The 19,500-nt window shown below is 40.8% G+C and overlaps 1 protein-coding gene across 2 annotated transcripts in view; it reads left to right on the top strand.

Moving 5' to 3' along the window:
- Positions 1–13,947: 13,947 nt before the first annotated feature.
- Mapre2 (microtubule-associated protein, RP/EB family, member 2) overlaps positions 13,948–19,500 on the top strand; it is a 146,572-nt gene continuing 141,019 nt past the window's right edge. The window contains exon 1 of one of the 2 annotated variants that reach the window (XM_013014904.1): positions 13,948–13,974. Coding sequence is in view for 1 of the 2 variants with exons in the window: in XM_013014903.1 (XP_012870357.1) it covers positions 15,449–15,472 (24 nt within the window). In the remaining variant the exon portion in view is untranslated. Of the gene's footprint in view, positions 13,975–15,326; positions 15,473–19,500 lie in introns of those variants that run through there. The other variant, XM_013014903.1, reaches the window with a different exon arrangement.

The raw sequence follows: 19,500 nt of genomic DNA, 5'->3' as shown, positions 1-19,500 counted from the left end.
ATATTCAAATTAATCCAGTGGATTTAAATGACACTTAAGACTTCAGTTCTTGAGTTACTCCATTGTTACTCCATTGCTTACAGTAGAGTATGAGTTAGCACAAAATAATAGAGCCTTTTAAAATTAATGACTCACAATAACCTCAGTTCTTTTCCAATGACTATTTTAGATGCAAGAATATATTTGTGAACAGAACACAGGCATAAAACAATGATCATAACCTTGAACCAGAGTTCAAAAACTCTAAAATTGTATTCAATCATTGTGAATGACACAGACCATAACTTCATGCTATAAAACTTCATTTGTCAGACCTTTCTTTCCAGTCCACCGCAAGTCTCGCCTCTGCCACTATCTATGATAACAAGCAGATCTCTTGAATGTTAAAGACATCATAAAAGCCAGCACAGTTACAGAAATGTGTTGGGAAACAAACTAAGTAATAGACAGAAAATATGTCTGAAAGAGTTTTATTTTTCACACTTGATTTAGCCAAAAGGCCAAGAAGCATTGAATAGTTTAAGATATAATAAATATATACTATTTAATATTTTACATATACAAGGTATATTATTATTATTATTAAATATTTCTTATGTAAATGCTTGAAATAATATTATAGGGAAAGCTGATTCTAAACTATTCTGAATTATTTGAAACTCTAAGTAATAAAATACCATGAAGTCCTTAAAAAGAAGAAAACAGACATTTAAAACCCCAGTTACTTCTAGGACATTCTGGACTTCTATGAAACTATGCTGTCATGGGTTGTATGACAATGCAAACCCTCCTGCTGGCTTTTCCTCCAATTTTGAATTTATCAGCTTTACAAAAATCACAGGAACCAGTTCTTTTAAATCTCCCTCTCTCCCTTCTTCCACTTTTCTCCCCTTTCTTCTCTTTCCTCCTCCTTCACAAATACAAAGAGCAAACACAAAAGCTAAAAAAAATTAAAGAATTAAGTAGTATAAAAGAGAACAGCCTGAGTTTAGAATACCAGTACTACCAGAAAGAGAGAGAGGGGTAGGCAGAGAGACAGAGACAGAGAGACAGAATAAAGACAGAGATAGAAACAGAAAAACCCTTTGTGTAATAGTTGGAATATAAAGTATCTTCAATAAGTTCGCATGTGGAGGGTTTAGTGCCCAGCTGATAGTGCTATTTTAGATGGTCTGGAAAGCTTAGAAGTTGGGAAATGGGTTACCGGTGGGAGGGGTGGACATCTTTATCTTGTCCCTGGACCCTTCCTCTAAATTTCTCCCCTCTTCATTTTGGTGATAGTAGGGTATAAATTCAAGAGTCTCATGATTACTAGGCAGCTTCTCTACCACATGAACCATGCCTCCAGCCCAACTTTTGGCTGATTGCTTTGGAGGTAGAGTGTCATGAACTTTTCTTTTTTTTGGGGGGGGGGTCCAGTCATGAGGCCTAAACTCTGGGCCTGGGCACTGTCCCTCAGCTCTTCAGCTCAAGACTAGCACTCTACCACTTGAGCCACAGCGCCACTTCCGGCTTTTTTCTTTTTGCTTATGTGGTGCTGAGGAATCGAACCCAGGGCCTCATGCATGCAAGGCAAGCACTCTACCACTGAGCCACCTTCCCAGCCCCTGTCATGAACTTTTCTGCCTAACCTCCTTCAGCCCTCAACCTCCTGAGTAGTAGGATTACAGGCTTGAGTCACCAGTGTCAGACTGGACTTACTTTAATCAAATGGGATCATACACAACATTCAAATCTTTTGAATATATTAAGTATATTCAACATTGTTACATTAGGTTTTATATATTATATTCATTGCATAATATTATTATAATTAAAATGATCATTTTCCCCTGTCATTAAATATTTTTAACATGATTTTTTGGGCAATCATGAAATAAATCATCATACAACAGAAGTACAATCTGTTCAACAATTTGAGCATTTCTGGGCTGTTAAATGTTTTTTTTCTTTATTCCTTAAGTACACAGCACTTTCTCTCGATTTAAAATAACGCTTAGGCACTACTTTTAGCATCTGAAGTCTCCAGAGGTCAGGGCCACAGGTGGTGTACTTGGCCTCACTTGGTGCAATCCAGAGATGATTATGAATAAAGGGCATATTACCTCCTTGGCCTTTATTTATCTTTAAACCAGTCTGACCTAGCATTAAAACTACCCCTAAATCACAAAGGTCTGTTCCCTTTATGAGGATCTGGTGGCAGTTTTGGAGACCTGATCCTTTCTCCTGGATCATGTTTTGGTGTTCAAGTCACATAGTAATGTGTGTTGATTTGTCCAAAGTATCTTTAACATTATAAAATGCTCATAAGAAAGAAAAAGAAAAAAGAAAAACAAAAACAAAAAGAGAGGAGTTATAAATGGACCTGCAGGGAATCTCAGTTATGCATTCTATCTCATTCATTTACACTCCCAATTAAGAGACAAAACTACCTATGTACTCATAAATGATAGACACGAGCAATGCTTTGGAAAAACAAAGAAGGCCATGGTAGTGTAGCAAACCATGACAGTTTCTCCAAAGCAAATTGACAACTTGGGAATTTCAGGACCCACCACTGCAATGTTTGATTTCCATCCATTATTCCCATTTCCCAAAGTCCTAATGCAAATCCCAGGAACCGGTCCACAGCTCCCAGTAGCTGGATCTCTTGAGACAGTGAAGTGGCATCTTTGCTAATTGCCTCATGGTTCCGATGAGGAAAAACATGTTGTGAAAGGTTAATAGTAATGGCAAGAATGAATTTGTAGATGTGGTTAAGTGCTGTTCGATTAACTTTATGTTGTAGCAACACCTTGAAGTGTACCTGATGATAAACACTTCACTGGTCATTGTTTTTAAGAAACTGTTTTCATGATCTCTTATTCTAATTTTGTTCTTCATGCTATACTCTTGCTGTTTACTTGATTTATTTGCCATGTTCTAAAGAAAAAAACTCAACAATTTTGGGGATTCATCTTCTGACTAATCACTGTCGGAGATTCAGACAATTTGTGTTTGTGGACTTTAAAAGAAAAATGAAAAAGGTTTATTTTCCTACATACAGAAAGAGGAAAACTTATAAATATGAAAATTACTGTCTTACTAAACTAATGTTTTAATAAACAAAGTAGCTATGTTACAAAGAATTAATGCAATGTGTCAAAAAATTAGATTGAAAGGGGTACAGAAATAAATCATTTAAATCAAGACACAATTTGTATATTTCCTGTTTCCTGTATTTTTATGGCTTCATCTGTTCATTTACAAGCAACCCATTTTCATCTTGCATGTCCCAGAGAGAACTCTGAACAAAAAGTCAAAAATACCAAGTTATCTTCCTAGACTGTATATTCTAGTGCAGAGACCCTGTTACTGAAATAAATTCCAATTTAATAAGGAAAACAGAGCACAAGTGATCGAGGTATTAAATAATAACACGTCTCAAAATCACAATGTAAGAAATTCCAAAATTTAAATGAATAGTTGTGTGGCATTATATGGTGCAAAACAGAATTGTACTAAACTTTGCATTTGCACTGCAAAATTATGTGTCTGGTGATCCCAGAAAGTATAAGATGATTGTGCGAGAAAAACAAATTCTTCTCATACACGGTTAACACTCACTTCCCCGTCACAATGAGGTGATGGGAGGAGCGCCTATACATCAAGCAGACACCAACTGTGAGTCCTATAAGATCTCCCCAAACAGTGCCACAGCCCCACCCTCGACTGTCCAACAAGCAAGCAGTCCCCCTTTGGATAATCACCACCAATCCAGGCCTCCTAAAGTTCTGAACAAACAAGTTATGAATGTGAGAGTCCCACAGTCAGTTGGATTCCGTCTCTAAAGAATTTAGAAGAACAACGTACTTATAAGTTCATTGCAAAGGGCATTACCAAAGGTCCAGATGAAAAACCTAGATGGAAGCGGTGCCGAGGGCAAAGTGCAAGGGAAGGAAGGGACTCGGTGCCCTGTCTGAATGGGCTACCCTCCTACTGCACCACAGGCTCAGCAATCTGTCACTCTCTGAATCCTGTAGCTCAGAGATTTTTATGGAGGCTCCGTCTCTTAGGTATGATTGATTATACATTCAAATCTCCAAGAATATGAGGAAGGGGCCGAAAGTTCCCACCTTCCAACCATGGCTTTAGGAGTCTCCTATCCAAATGTTCACAGAGTTGCCTCATCAGAATAAGTGGACCCAGGAATTCCCAATGATTAGGAGCTTTATGTCAGGAACCTGGACCAAAGAACAAATATTAGAACAAGGGTGCCCTGTTCATCCTGATCACTCAGAATACCATTAGGGTTTTCAGAGCTCTGGGTCAGAAACTGAGAGCAAAGATCAACTATCTATTTCTTATTATGCCTTAATACAATAGTAATGAACTGGGGGGAAAGACATGGTATGAAAGCCAGGGTCTTAACTTGGTAAGAACTTGCCATGACAGGCTGTGTTCAGTAAGTTCAGTTCATTCTTGTGGGCATCATGCTATGAGCTTACCTGAAGCACCTGTGTGGACGAATATCAGAAAACTATTTTTATGATTTATAAAAAGACATGTCTTGAACAATAGGTCTTTAGATAGGATAAGGTAAAGTGGGAGGAAAAGATTATTTTACAATAGACTAGTGTAGAAAGTCCCCAAGGAATAACAAATAGTAACTGTGGAAAACCAACGCAGGCCCAATACACTTTTACTTCTTATTGACAGCCCTCTTTTATGTTTGCCATTAAATAGTTGGACAAAGGAGTTTCAATTCAGCATGTTAAATTATGAATACAACACACTTTTAAGGAGGTCACATAGGAAGTGGAGCTGTGGCTCCAGTGGTGTTGTGGTAGAGCACTAGCCTTGAGCAAATTGCTCAGAGACACCACTAAGGCCCCAAGTTCAAGCCTCACAACACACACACACACACACACACACACACACAAAAGCAATAGGAGGTCACACAGAGTGCAAACCTGGCCCAGGTGCCCAATTAAAATTCTAAGATTATCTATTCCACAAGGATCCATCACCATTACCACTAGGCAGGCACTAGAGATTCTTAATCTTTTTGTGTGTGTGCTCCAATTACAAATGTTAAACTGTTATGCTAGGTTGTTTTTACAGGAAGGTTTTTTTTTTGGGGGGGGGTCCGGTCATGGGCCTGAACTCTGGACCTGGGCACTGTCCCTCAGCTCTTCAGCTCAAGGCTAGCGCTCTACCACTTGAGCCACAGTGCCACTTCTGACTTTTTTTTTCTGCTTATGTAGGGCTGAGGAGTCGAACCCAGGGCCTCATGCATGCAAGGCAAGCGCTCTACCACTGAGCCACCTTCCCAGCCCTGCAGGAAGGGGTTTTTGTAAAGCTAGCTGCTATAAAAAGAGCTGCAGACTGAGAACAGAAAGCTACTGGAAAAAGGGTATCTGTGGGCTCTCCCAATCTTCAGGATTTTATTTAAACCACCTTGTCAACCTCTTCCTGGACTCCCTTTAGCACGGCTGGCTTAATATGTCCTAAGATGAACTGTGTATCTTGATTGGTATCCTATTTCATCAACTCCAGCATCATCCACTCAGACTGGCAAGCTGCAAACCTGGATTTAATATAATAATCAATCTCTCTCCCTCTCTCTCTCTCTCTTTTCCTCTCTCCCCCCTCCCTCTTACTCTTCCTCTCCCCTTCCTTTCCCTCCATCCAGGAAATTGCTAAAGACCGCATACCTTGATGATCTTTGTTACTGTTTGAGGTCAGACTTCATCAGTTTCCATGTGGCTCACTTGCCCTCAGCTGATCTTCTGGACTCTATTCTGTCACCGACTCCATAGTGATGCTGAAGTCATCTTTCTAAAAACAAGCTAGATTACAGATGCCTTTTCTCTGATGGTGCTTTTGGTTCCCTTCTGACCACACACACACACACACACACAACTTCTATAAAACATTTCCTCTCTCTCTCCTTCACATACCCATATTCATTTGTAAATAACACAGGCACACAATTATTGTACTAATATATATATAAGAAAACAACATAAAATTTTTGCATGTAAGCATGAGCTAAAGATGTAGTAAACTAAAGATGTAGTACGTTCTGCTTATCAATGATAGTTGAAATCCTTTGCTCTATTATGGAACTGTTGTTTGGTAAGAACAGCATTTCTCTCATGGAAGAAGAACTGTTCTTTGGTGATTAAATATGTTTCATTGTTTTGGGAGACATTTATTGTAATGAAGATACTTATCAATTTGGTCTGAGCACAGTTTATTTTCATGGTTAGTCATACTACCTCATATTACCCCCAAAATGTTTTTCCAATTAAACTATCCTTCCTCATTCTTCAACTTCTTAAATAATAATAATTTCATGTTTAGTTTGATTGCTATCAGAGCCACTGACTACATTTTACTGGGTTTTAGGAACTGATTACTCTGAAAAAGCATTTGCCAATTTTTCAGGGAGCTTTTGTGAAATTTTATTATTGCTTGTTTATATTGTGTTTGCTCTTTTTAAATTGTATACTCTTTTGTGAGGCTAGAAAACATAATTCACAAAGCCACTCAAGCATTATACAGAAATAGCTGATACATTGTAGTTTAAGAATGTAAGAGCGTTTGAGGTTGGAGGTATGGCTCAGTTGGTTGACTGCTAGCCAAACTGTCAGGTTCTGGTTCCAATCCTTAAAAAAAAAAAAGTAAAAGTATTAAGGAATCTCCCTTAATGCTGTGAGTTCCAAGTCTTCCCTCAGTCTTGCACCTGGAAAACATCTCTGTTTCCCAGGTGGACCATGTGAGGGTATCAATATCACTCCATGTGACTTATCAATAAAGTGTAAGCCATTTCAACAAATTAACTAATTAATTCAATCTGTCTTCAAAAGGAAACATAATAAAAAACAAGTAAGTGTGGAAAAGTTGATTCCTCTCACTTACACCTGTTCCAATCAGCACATGAAAATACATACATTTAAATTATTTACTTATATGTGAGCTTATTTTCATGAGCTTTATATCCACCCTGGTACCATTTTGCTTCTTTTAATGTACATTGGACAAGCCTATGATGTATACGCCAAAATATATTCCATGATAAGCTTATCTAAGCTTTCCATTCTATGTTACCTTATGAACGAAGCAGTTTTTGTTAATGATTTAGGATAAAAAGCAAATCTTGGGGGAGTTACTTAACATGAATTTCACCTATAAAACGACACTTTCAGAGATGCTCTAAAAGTGGACATGTGTTTGTGTTTTTATCTATTACTCCAAGAATAGATACTAGAGTCATCACTAGGCAGTGATCCCTGAGGCTGTCACCTGAGGCCATCTTGGCTATCCATCTTAATAAACACTATCATATCTTGATAATGAACACTTCCATCTCAGCCATGGCATTACCAATGTATTGATAAGCGGTTCATTGGACCATATCCCTTGTGGTATCATTTATACCTAGAATAGCATTGCAACATAGCAAGGGCTCAAGAGAAAAATCAGTCAGATAAAAGGAAAATACATTTTAAGAATTCTTTTTTATTAGCATATATTCATGATACAAAGTGAGTGGCTTCATTGTGATATTTCTGTACATGTATATTTTGGTTATACTCACCCTTCCTACTACTTTCATTCCCCTTTTTTGTTAAGCTTTCTTGCAAATATTTTAATAGGTGTCATTATGTCCTTTTCCTGTCTGCACAACACTGTATTCTTGCCACTCCTTCCTTCCCCTCCCATCTCCCACTGGCTCCTCCAAAGAGTCACCTTGTTATATTCATGTCTTTTTTTCTCTCTTATTTTAAGATCTAGATTCCAGCTAACAGTTTGCAACACTAACTGATAAGGTTCTGCCTTTCCTTTTTTTTCCCCTTACTTGAGGTAATTTTGGAAAGCTCTCTGAATATTAGCTTTAGAAAAATGATATTATTATACAAAAGAATTTAAAAGGAAATGTCACAGATGCATGTGGGCAGAAACAACATAAAATTGTTGAGATCAAAAAAATGATTCAAACTGAACAACAGTGACTAACACCTATAATCCCAAGGATTCAGTAGGCTAAGATCTGAGAATCTTGGTTCAAAGCCAAATCTATGAGATTCTTATCCCAAAATAACCAGAAGAGGAAAAAAAGGCTGGAAAAATAAAGGTGTATTCAAATGTTGAGAATGCTAGCCATGAATAGAGAAAGCTAAGTATCATATTTTAGAGTTTACTGCATTGACTGATACTTTTTTCTTTGTAAGTATATGTTGACATGATCTCAGCCCTTTGGATAAGAGCTCTAAGTTTATTGAAAGTCATGATTATATTTTCTTATAGTGTTATCAGCAATTTTCCTTCTTTTGTATGGCCTGATTTTTATTTACAAGCTATATTTCAACATTCCCACCAACATGACAAAAATTATTTGTTGAAGGTATAATTCAGACTATCACATGGGAAATCCAAGAAAATTAGGCCGTGCTGAAGTACTCACTCTTCATATACACACGTATACTCATACCTTAAATAGAAGATGAATACCAGTGTCATCAGAATTCAAAAACTTTTCTTGTGTTGCTGTGCCCTTACTTGTTTAATTGTTGTTGTGTTTCTCGTGGAATAATGGATAAGAAATCTTTCCCAACTGCTGTGTCCCTGAGAATTGGGATCATCTATGCCTGGCATAGATAAACAAGATCACTTAGGCAGAGACAGAATTTTCTACATTCCAATGTTCTTCTACATAATCATATTATATCACAATAAAAATATTAATGCTTCCTCAAAGAAGCCATGTATAAGTGAATCCCTTCCTTAAATCCATGCACTCTTCTTAATAGATAAATTGTTTTGCTTAATACTTTCCCTACTGTTTTTACAGGAAATGGATTTCTGTGGAAGGCATTAGTTACACTCACTAAACTTCCTACTTTCCCATTCTTTTTTTATTAATAAGTTTTTTTTATTGTGAAAATACCATTCATAGGAGTTAGAATTACATGAGCAATGTAATGATTACATTTCTTATCAAGCATTGTTGCCTCCTTCTTTGTTTCCCTTTACCATCCCTGCCCTCCCATCTTCCCCCCCCCACTCCAACCCCCCACCCTCCCCACCCCCACCAAAGTTGTAAAGTTCATTTTTCAACATAATGTCTTGTACATCTCATGTTGCAATAGGTCCACCTGTATTACTATTTAAACAATTTGTTTTTACCCTCCCCCTCCCCAAATTATACCAACATCAAATACAGTGAAAACAGGGATTATATATACTGTGGGGAGGAACATACAAAGCAACAAAGACATCATCTTATAAATATGTTAGAAACAATGGCAAGAAAGAAAAGACATTTGAGTCATTATCTTGGAGTTCATTTTGCCTAACATTAACTTGTCTGACCATTTCTGTTTGTCTCAGACATATACTAGTTATTGCAAATAAGGGAAACCATGGGACTTATGTTTTTGGGGGCCTGGCTTACTTCACTTAATATAATTTTTTCCAAGCCTTTCCATTTCCTAACAAATGGGGCAGTGTCATTCTTTCTGATGGAGGCATAGAATTCCATTGTGTATATATATCACATTTTCTTGGTCCATTCATCTACTGAGGGGCATCTGGGTTGGTTCCATATCTTAGCTATGGTAACTAATGCTGCAATAAACATAGTTGTGCTGGTAGCTTTAACATGGTCTTGTTTGTGATCATTTGGGTAAATGCCCAAAAGTGGGATTGCTGAGTCATAAGGGAGCTCTATGTGGAGTCTTTTAGGAAACTCCATACTACTTTCCAAAGTGGTTAAACAAGTTTACACTCCCACCAACAATGCAATAGGGTTCCCTTCTGTCCATATCCCCTCCAGCATCTGTTGTCATTAGAGTTCTTGATACTAGTCATTCTAACGGGGGTAAAGTGGAATCTCAATGTTGTTTTGGTTTGCATTTCTTTTATGGCTAGGGAGGTTGAGCATTTCTTCATGTGTCTATTGGCCTTCCTTCTTTCCTCTTCAGAGAAGTTTCTCTTTAAGTCTTTAGCCACTTATTTATTGGGCAGTTGTTTCTCTGAGGAATTGTGGTTGGGGGATTTAATATTTTGAGTTCCAGGTATATTTTAGATATGAAACCCTTGTCCATTGTATGGCTAGTGAAGATCTTCTCCCAATCTGTGGGTTTTCTATTGATCTTCTAGTTATGTCCTTTGCAATGCAGAAGTTCTGCAACTTCATGTAATCCCATTTTTCCAACCTTTCTTTGATTTGTTGTGTTTCTGGGTCTCTCGAATTAGAATCCAAAAAAACATAGAAAGATTCAACAAAACAAAGAGTTGGCTCTTCGAAAAAATTAACAAAATTGACAGACCCTTAGAAAATCCTATCAGAAAAAGAAGAGAACACACCCAAATAAACAAATTCAGAGATGAGAATGGAAACATCACCACAGAAACAACCAAGATTCAGAACATTATAAAGGAATACTTCTCAAACCTTTATGCTATTAAGTTTGAGAACCTGGCAGAAATGGACCTTTTCCTAGCAAATATTGACATGCCAAAACTAAATCAAGATGAGTTAAACCACCTTAGCAGGCCCATATCAAGCATTGAAATAGAAACAGCAATAAGAGACTTCCCATCTAAGAAAAGCCCAGGACCAGATGGCTTTACAGTGGAATTCTACAAGGCCTTCAAAGCAGAGCTCACACCAATACTCCTCCAACTCTTCAATGAAATTGAAAGTTCACTACCAAGCTTATTCTATGAAGCCATCATAACCCTCATCCCAAAACCAGGCAGGGATTCATCAAAGAAAGAGAACTATAGACCCATTTCTTTCCCATTCTTTTTGTGTATGCTTTCTTAAACTCTGGCAATGGTCATGTGACTTCCATTTGATAAACAAAATTTCAGAGGCTATCAATGTCAGTTTTAGGTAAAAAAAATAAAACAAACAAACAAAAAAACCATGTAGGTTTAATGTGCAATTCTCCCTACTTTCTTTCCCTGATACGGTTATGGTGAATAAGGAGAGATACCCAAAGAATGAAATAGGTTAAATTGATGATGTCATGAGGGTTGCTTCTCTGGAGATTTAAAGCAGGAAATTAACTTCCATATATTAAGCCAAGAGGTTTGTTTGGCATTTGTTACAACAGCCTAATCTAGCCTATCCTGACTGATACAATCTCTTACTAGCTCAATGCAATTTTATCATCATTTATACAACAGCCCACAGCTGCACATGTGGCTGTTATACCACATGTTTATATATGAGTTGATTCTTGTCACTGTGGAGGGGAAATATCTGGGAATGGTACAAAGAAAGCCAGGATAAATCATGTTGCCTGTTCTATATTCTGGATTAGCACAGGGCTACTAAACACAGAAGGCCATCTTGATTTAGAATCAAGGAGCTATCGGTTTTATGGAAGCAAGAAGTTTAATTTAGAACAAGTAGAGGCTAGCAGGAAATTCAGTGCAAATGAATAACAAGGCATTGGAAATGCAGAAATGGCACTTTGAAGCAAACTAAGAATGGGATATGGATTCAGAAGTAATGTCAACACACTTGAAAGTTGAAGATAAAACATGAATAAAATTTCTGAGGCAAATGGTAAGAATGAAAAAGCTAAGAGACAAGTCTTAGCACTTACATTTGGAGGACAAAGAGAGGAAGAGACATAAGGAAGGAAGAGAAATGTGATGACAATACCCATTCATTTTGAGCGCTAAGAATATCATAGCTTCATTAATAAATTCATTTAAATTTAAATTTCAAGGTTTTTAATGAGAATAAAAAATGTACAACTCCTTAAGAATCCATTTGCTCGCTCCAGTATGAAAATAGATTACCCATCTAGCAGGCAGCTGGACATTATCTGTAATAAAAAGCAGAATTATTTTTTTAATTCAATGTCTCAGTCAATTTATCAAGAATTCTTTTTATGTGTGTTTCAGTACTGGAGCTTGAATTCAAGGCCTGGGCTCTGTCCCTTAACTTTCTCACTCAAGGCTGGCACTCTACCACTTGAATTCCAGCCTTTTGCTGGTTAACTGGAGATAAACGTCTCACAGACTTTCCTTCCCTCAGCTGGCTTTAAACTGTGATCCTCAAGTCTCAGTCTTCTGAGTAGCTAGGATTACAGGTGTGAGCCACTGACACCTGGCTCCAGTGTGAAGTAGAAACCATTATGATTTGTTCTGCATTATAACCCTATTCATTTATTCAAGAAACATACCTTACTTGGTGGCATGATGTAGGACACAGGCATTTTCCTGGGGCTGGCCACTTCAGCCCTTGCCCATTTTGCACACTGGGTTGTATGCCAGCTTTGCTCCTGCAATGATGACATCACTATGTAATTAGCTTATATTTGGTGAACCCTTGTAAATGTGTCCAACACTATGCTGGGTTACTTTATATGGATATTCTCATTTAATCTGCATGATAACTTTATTAGATGGGTATTTGAATCATCTTAGTATCACAGTTTGGGATACTTCAATGTTTAAAAAAAAAAAAAGCAATTTCCTACACAGCTAGCAAGTGGTGCTGTAAGGACCCAGAATAGTCTGGCCAATGCCAAATTTGGTGCTCAGTATGTGCTAAGCCCTGCTGTTAGCAGGGCAGTGTAGTCCTTGGCCAGCTGCCAATGCCTCACAACTCCTAGCTACTCAGGAGGCTAAGTTGAGGAACATGGTTCAAAGCAAGCCCTTGGCAATATCTGACTCATCTACAATTAACCATCACAAAGCCAAAACTGCAGGTGTGACTCAAGTGGTGGAGTGTCAGTCTTGAGCGAAAAAGCCAAGCAAGAGCACAAGGTACTGAGTTCAAAACTTAGTACTTGGCACCAAAATAAACAAATTAAATGATGGGATCCTCAAATGAACAGCACTGACATCCACCAGGAATTTGCTAGAAACCCAGAAAATCAGGCCCAAATCCAGACGGGTTCAACTCAGAATTTGGTTTTAGCAAGATCCCCAGGGAATCTCTCTGCACATTAAAGTTTGGGAAGCACAGTGATTTCGCCACTACGAAGACACCTAATGTAACGAATACTAGGAGACTGCAATCTTTCCCCGAGTAGCAATCGGAGTGAGGGTAAATATGTAGTCTCCATGGGCTAAAGGAAGGATTCTGACAACAGTTCCTTACGATTTTAAATAGTGGAGAGTATTGTGATCCGCAAGGGTCGGGAACACATCCAAAAACAGCAGATACCGAGCTGGATCTTGAAGCCAGCACATTTTCTCAATTCATTTCATTAAAAATAGGTGCTGTTCCAAATGGACAAATGCCCACATCAATAATCTTCTGGCATTCGCTTCTTCCAGCCTGGATCCCATTCCCCAAATATCAACAGCAGCAAGCAGATCTGAAATCCCAGTTTAAAAAAAATTCCGTTATTAAATCATAAGTAGTGTGACTCGGCTCAGAAGGGTTTCATTTAATTAATAATGTTCAGGATGGAAACAGGTCAGACCCCTCGGCCCCCCTCCCCCAGGTAGGAGTAAGAACAGCTGGTGTGACCAGCAGCTGCATTTCTATTGAAGAGCAGATCACCCCCTCTGTCTTGGGGCGCCGGTACTTTATTTAGGGTGTGGCATCGCTTTTCCCAGCCCCTTTTAACGAGCCACGCCCGCCTCCTCCCTCGCCAAGGCCCATCAGCACAGTTCATTTCCCTGGCTGGCACATTTCCCTGGCATCGATCCATCCTGGCTTTCTAGGGCAGGAACCAGTGGATCCCCTGCGGGTCACCTGGGACCTGCCACTCCCCCCGACACCACCACTACCACTGGGGTCTCCACCTGCACCCCCAGCCGCCCCCCCCCCACCTCCGCCCCGGGAAGAGGCGGCGCCCGGCCGGCTCTCCGGAGTGGACGGCGCGTGGCGCGGCGGTGGCAGACGGCGCGTCACGTGCGCCCGCGGGGGCGGAGCGCGGCCGGCGAGGGGGTGGAGAAAACAAAGCCCCCAGCTGTCAGCGGAGCCCGCGGACCGGCGCCCCGGAGCAGGTGAGCCCAGTGCATTGAAAGCGGTCCCGCCCGGGCGCACCCCAACACCCTTCCTTGGCTTGGGTCCCTCCCCGGCTCCGCTTCGGAGCTGGCGCACCTCCTCCCGCCGCCGGGTTTGCAGAACTGCGGGTCGGGGGAGCCAACCGAACCGGGGGCGGGATTCTCTCTTGCCCAACCAGAAGTTATGGGGGCGTCCACGCCGCAGATTTCCCCCCCTCCTGCACCCACACCCTCCTACGAGGTGTGCACCCCGTCGCGATCGCCTGCGGGCAGCATCTCTCCTTCGGAGCCCCCGGCGTCGCGCACCCCGAGAAAGGGGAGGGAGTTGGGGTTGCCACGCTGGCAGAAGCCGTGTGGACCGGCGGAGGGGGTGAAGGCTGAGGCCAACTAGAAGAGGGGGGGGAGTTGGGATCGGAGAGAGAGAGGGGAGGAGAAGGGGTCTGGCAGGTGCGGGGGTCCAGGCGCACCCGCGGGGCTGGAGCCCGGGGCGCAGACGCTGCGCGCTTGGGGCAGGCAGAGCAGGAAGTGTGTGGCGCGCGGGTGCCCGCGGGCTGAGCGGGCATCTCCTGGAACTCGGGGCTCTCACGTACCGCCCCCTCCGCTTCCCTTCCCACGCTCACCTCACCCCTCCACTTCCAGGGGCGCCTCTGGAGTTTGGTGGGTGGGAAAGCGAGCGGACGGTGAATGCGCGCTCAGGTGGAGCACCCTGCGCTCAGGGCGAGTGTTTCTCAGCCACCCTGCACTCGGGGTGGGTAGAGATTCTTCCCACCACCCTCGCCAACCCAGAAGTCCCACAAAGACCCAAAGGAGGGGTGGGGGGAAGGAGGTCCTGAACGACCCGCCCCCTCTGAACCTGGAGACTTTCAGCTGCTCGTAAGGACGAGTTTGATCACGGCTTTTGAGGCGTTTTGCTAGTCCAGTGCCCGAGGCGGAACTGCAACGTCGAAGAAAGGGGGCTTTGTAGCCATTTGATCTGGAGGAGTCTTTGTCTTAACCTCTCGTCCCCTCCGGCTCGTCCTCGCCAGCCCAGCAGCGCGTGAAGTGATTAATATTCCCAACGTTCGCCTCCCTTCACCTCTGCGCCAGCGGACCCGGCCTCCCCCCGCCCCCCAGCCTGTCCCCCACCCAGATGCCACCCAACTATCCAGTCTTCTCCATTCACTGCCCTTGCCCCTCCTGCCCCCCCCACCCCAATAAAGAAAGAAAAAGAAAGTGGTCCAGGCCCACTAGGCAAGAGGAAGTCACTAAATGCACCACTGGGGAGACTGTAAAACCAAGGGTTAACTTGCACCCGCCCTTACTCTCTAAGTCGGAAGCACTTTCTTAATTAGCATAGTATCTGCCCCGGGGCCAGGCTGCAAGGCGGAGGTTCTGGGCGAGTAGGTGAAGCTTGTAGTATCGTCTCGACAGTGGTCAGAGCAGCACTTATAGTCTGGAAGGAACCGCGGTTCACAACTTGTCGGAACGTTGCAGGATGAAACAAATCCGAGATCAAAAGGTAATCAGAGGATTATTCTTACTCGTGGTATTCCTGTCTTGGGACCTCGATCGCTAAGGGTGTTTTGTTTTGTTTTCCAAGAGAAGGGAGGAATGGCCCTTGGTGGTCAGAGTTCTTCCTGGAAATGCTCCCTTACTTTGCTGTCATTCTTTCTGCCAAACTACCACCAGTTGGGACTGAATGTTTATACATCTCGGGAGCCTAACAAGTGGTCCTGAGGAAAACTTACTGGATAAGTTTTCCATGCATGGGGAAAAGCAATGCTTTTTTTCCACCCCAAACTGTGTTCCAGAATCACCTGGGAAGATATGCAAATTCCTTCAATCTACTTCATATTCCCAAACGGTTGAAGATTGTTGTTTGGGGTAGGGGAGGTATGGTGGCAACTGGGTAATTAAAAAAAAAAAGCTTCAGTTAATTCTATTATTCAAAGAGTTCAGTGGCCCCACCAACAGGCGTTGCTGGACCAGATAACTACTTGAGTGGGTGAGCAAAATGACACTGAAACTGGGATGTGCTCATGACTAACAGCCTGGGCATGGGACTGGACTGTCTGTCATCTGGTAGCCTAGCTGGTAGTGATACCTACCACATCTCTTCCCCTTCCCTGCCTAGAGTCTGGTGGTTGGGAAGATGGAGTTCCCCCATCCGATCTTGACTTCAGCACTGTTGTTAAGGGAGACTTTTTTCCTGTGCTGATTCATGTTTAGCAGACAGCAGGGAAACCCAGCAGAAGCATACTTGGAGCTGCCTGGTGAGTCAGCAGGCTGCACTCCAAATGGAGCCCTGTGAATAGGAAGTAATAGCGAGTACCTTATTGACACACACAGGCACCATTCTTTTGAAAGCACATTTTAATATCTAATCAGGATCTGTCTGCTTGGAAGAGCTGTGGCTTTTCCCACACCCTACCTATTTCCTACACTCTACCTATTTCCTATAATGCTTGCTGCTGTTAGAAGAGAAACAAGCCAACTAGATGTCATGCGATTTTCATGGTGAAGAGCATATTTAATAAAACTACTGAGAAAGTCTAAGCTGATTTGGGTTTTGTGAAGTAGAACAGAGAATTTTGCTATGCATACATTTTGAATACAAAAAGTCAGATACTGTTTGCTTAAAGATGAGTTAAAAGAGCTATTTAAATAGAAATGGAGTCATGTAACATTTCATATGAAATTTTTGTTTGCTATTTTGCTTGCTATATTCATACCCTAAGGATGACTGTAAGATTTGCAGATGCATGCCATTGAGTAAATTTATTTTTTCTATTTTTGTTGCTATTACTTTCAGTTTCTGTACTGCTTCCTCTTTTCATTTTGCTTTCTTTTATCTTTTTCTTTTTTTTCTTTTTTAAATTTTATTTGATTGTACAGATGCTTTCTATCACCATTGTTCTGGTCTACAATTGCCCAATTGCTGTCTTTTCCACCTTCTGTTTCTTTAAAGAGATGAACAATGTCTGGTGTTTAACAAGCTCTCAATGTGGGCAGCTTCTGAACTTGTTCTGTACCTGTACTGCAGCATTTATTTACCCTACTTGGAATTCTATCTCCTAAGGGCCTTGTGTCACAGTGCCCAAAGTACAGTGCACAAGACCCTTCCTGCCATAAACATTACTCAGTTGTACTGAAGTTTATCAGAAGGTGGAGAGAACATGGGAAAACAAAGCCTCTTAAGGACATTCTGTTTTATTAACAGACCTTCCAGGTATGGAGAAGCTAACATTCAGCTGTTACAATTCTAAAGTACTGAAAAATGATAGGTAATTTGTTTAATTGCATTTTACTTACACAAAAAGAACTTTAACATTTTGAACATAACTATTATGATGTTTAAACACACTTTTTCAAAGATTCATCTCATACAAGTTTACTTTCCTACCCCTCATTATATAAAAGGCATTTATCTATGCAAATGCTTTAAGGTAATTGTTTAATCCAGGAGATATTTTATAATCGGTTAATAGTTTTTATTGCCCTGTATGAACTGTTATGATTAAAAATAGTACATGTGGGATTTTTTATTATAGCACAATGGTAAAACACTTACCCAGAATGTACAAGGTCCTGGGAATTCCCAGGACCATAATAAATAAAATACTAAAGAAAGTAAGAAAATATATTCCAATATCCAGCATATTTAAAAGTAAGAAGCTGGATGTGCATTTTGGCAGATCACAACACAAATAGTAATAAAAACTTCCAAAGGGCAAAATCATGTATATGTTTTTTTCTAAAATTTTGGGATGTCCTTCTAAAATTTTGATTCCATTTTGGCATTGAAAGACTGAAATGTAGTCTAGAAAAAATAGGACTAGTGAGATAAATGCATGATTGAATTTTTTTAAATCAGAGGATGCTATGAGCCTAACCTGAATATTTACAAGAATAAAAAGGGGTTGTTGAGAGGAAGAGTGTCCTCTCATTTTTTTAGAAAGTTTTGAGAACAAATGAAAACCACTCAGTCTAGGTACTCAAAATTTATAGAACTCCTTAGTCTTATTCATGTTTCTGGACCTAAGCATGGTGGGCAAATGATATTCCAATAATCCAATAGCACAATTATATCCATGGTGGCAATGCCAAAGCCAGAACACTGGATTGTTGACTTTTCCAGTATCTGTTACATCATAGAAATTTGGTAGCATCTGACCCAGACACTTAGGCTAGAAAAGATCAGATTATCTCTATGCCCATCCTGCTCTAGCTGTCTTGATCCTTAACCTGGCCATACTAACCCCAGACAATCTGAGCCATCTTTAGCTTGCTATCTAAGTAACCAAGTAGTATTTCATATCTTTCCCAAGTCATAGAAACATAAACAGTCTCATTTTTAGGGGCCCTTATAGATATTCCCAGAATTCAGTGAAGCTTAAATTCCCTACCTAGCATCTTCATTCAGAAGTCCTCCAACACACGCTTGAATGTCTCTCTCAAAGCACATCCCACTCATGGCAAGCACTCCTTGCCTCATTCATCTATTGGAGCCCCAAAGAATAATCTAAATCTCTTGCAAAATTCACATCACAAATAACTGAGACATTTAACGATCTGAGGGGTCTGTTGTAAGGCACTAGACTTACATGAGGGCATGCATGAGGGCCTGGGTTCAAAACCCAGCACCATATCATAGTAAAAGAAACTTATTCTTGGGCTGGGAAGGTGGCTCAGTGGTAGAGCACTTGCCTTGCATGCCTGAGGCCCTGGGTTCGATTCCTCAGCACCACATAAGCAAAAAGAAGAAAAAAAGCCAGAAGTGACACTGTTGTTCAAGTGCTGAAGAGCTGAGGGACATTGCCCAGGCCCAGAGTTCAGGCCCCACAACCGGACCCCCCCCCCAAAAAAAGAAACTTATTCTTAATTTGGGATAACCATAAAACATAGAGTACTTCTAAACCACTCTAGTTGTTTGGTTTTGGGTGTTGTTGGGGTTTTTTTTTTTGCTCTAAATTTGTAACATTTGAGAAGTATTAAAAATTCAAATACAAGACTCTTTTCAAAACACAGCAAAAACAAAAAATGATTGGAAACCTGGCTCCAGTGGTAGAATGCCTGCCTAGCAAGTATAAGATCCTGAGTTTAAATCCAAGTGCCTCTCTCTCTTTCTCTCTTTCTCACATTCACACAGAGTGATTAGTGATTGATTTTTACTAACTGAAAAAAATCAAAGAAAACTAAGGATCTTTGAAAATAATAGGAAATTTTAATTTATGGGTCCAAAATAATGTTTTGTTGGACTGGAATCATACCTATCTGTGGCTGCTTCTGTGCACCTTAGCAAAGCAGAATACTTGTACCAAGGTCCACAGGCCTAAAATATTTTCTGAATACTTGTGGAAAAAATTTGCAGACCTTGAGTTTGCTCGAACTCTGCATCTCCAATTTATGGGATTTGTGTGTGTGTGTGTGTGTGTGTGTGTGTGTGTGTGTGTACTTGTGCATGCACACCTGTACTGGGCTTGAACTCAAGGTCTTGTACTTTTTTTCCCCAATCCTGGGGCTTGAACTCAGAGCCTGGATGCTGTC

Source organism: Dipodomys ordii, unplaced genomic scaffold (genome assembly GCF_000151885.1).
Source record: "Dipodomys ordii isolate 6190 unplaced genomic scaffold, Dord_2.0 Scaffold25, whole genome shotgun sequence".
In the NCBI taxonomy this organism is placed as follows: Eukaryota; Metazoa; Chordata; class Mammalia; order Rodentia; family Heteromyidae; genus Dipodomys; species Dipodomys ordii.
This window is presented reverse-complemented; position numbering and strand designations above follow the sequence as displayed.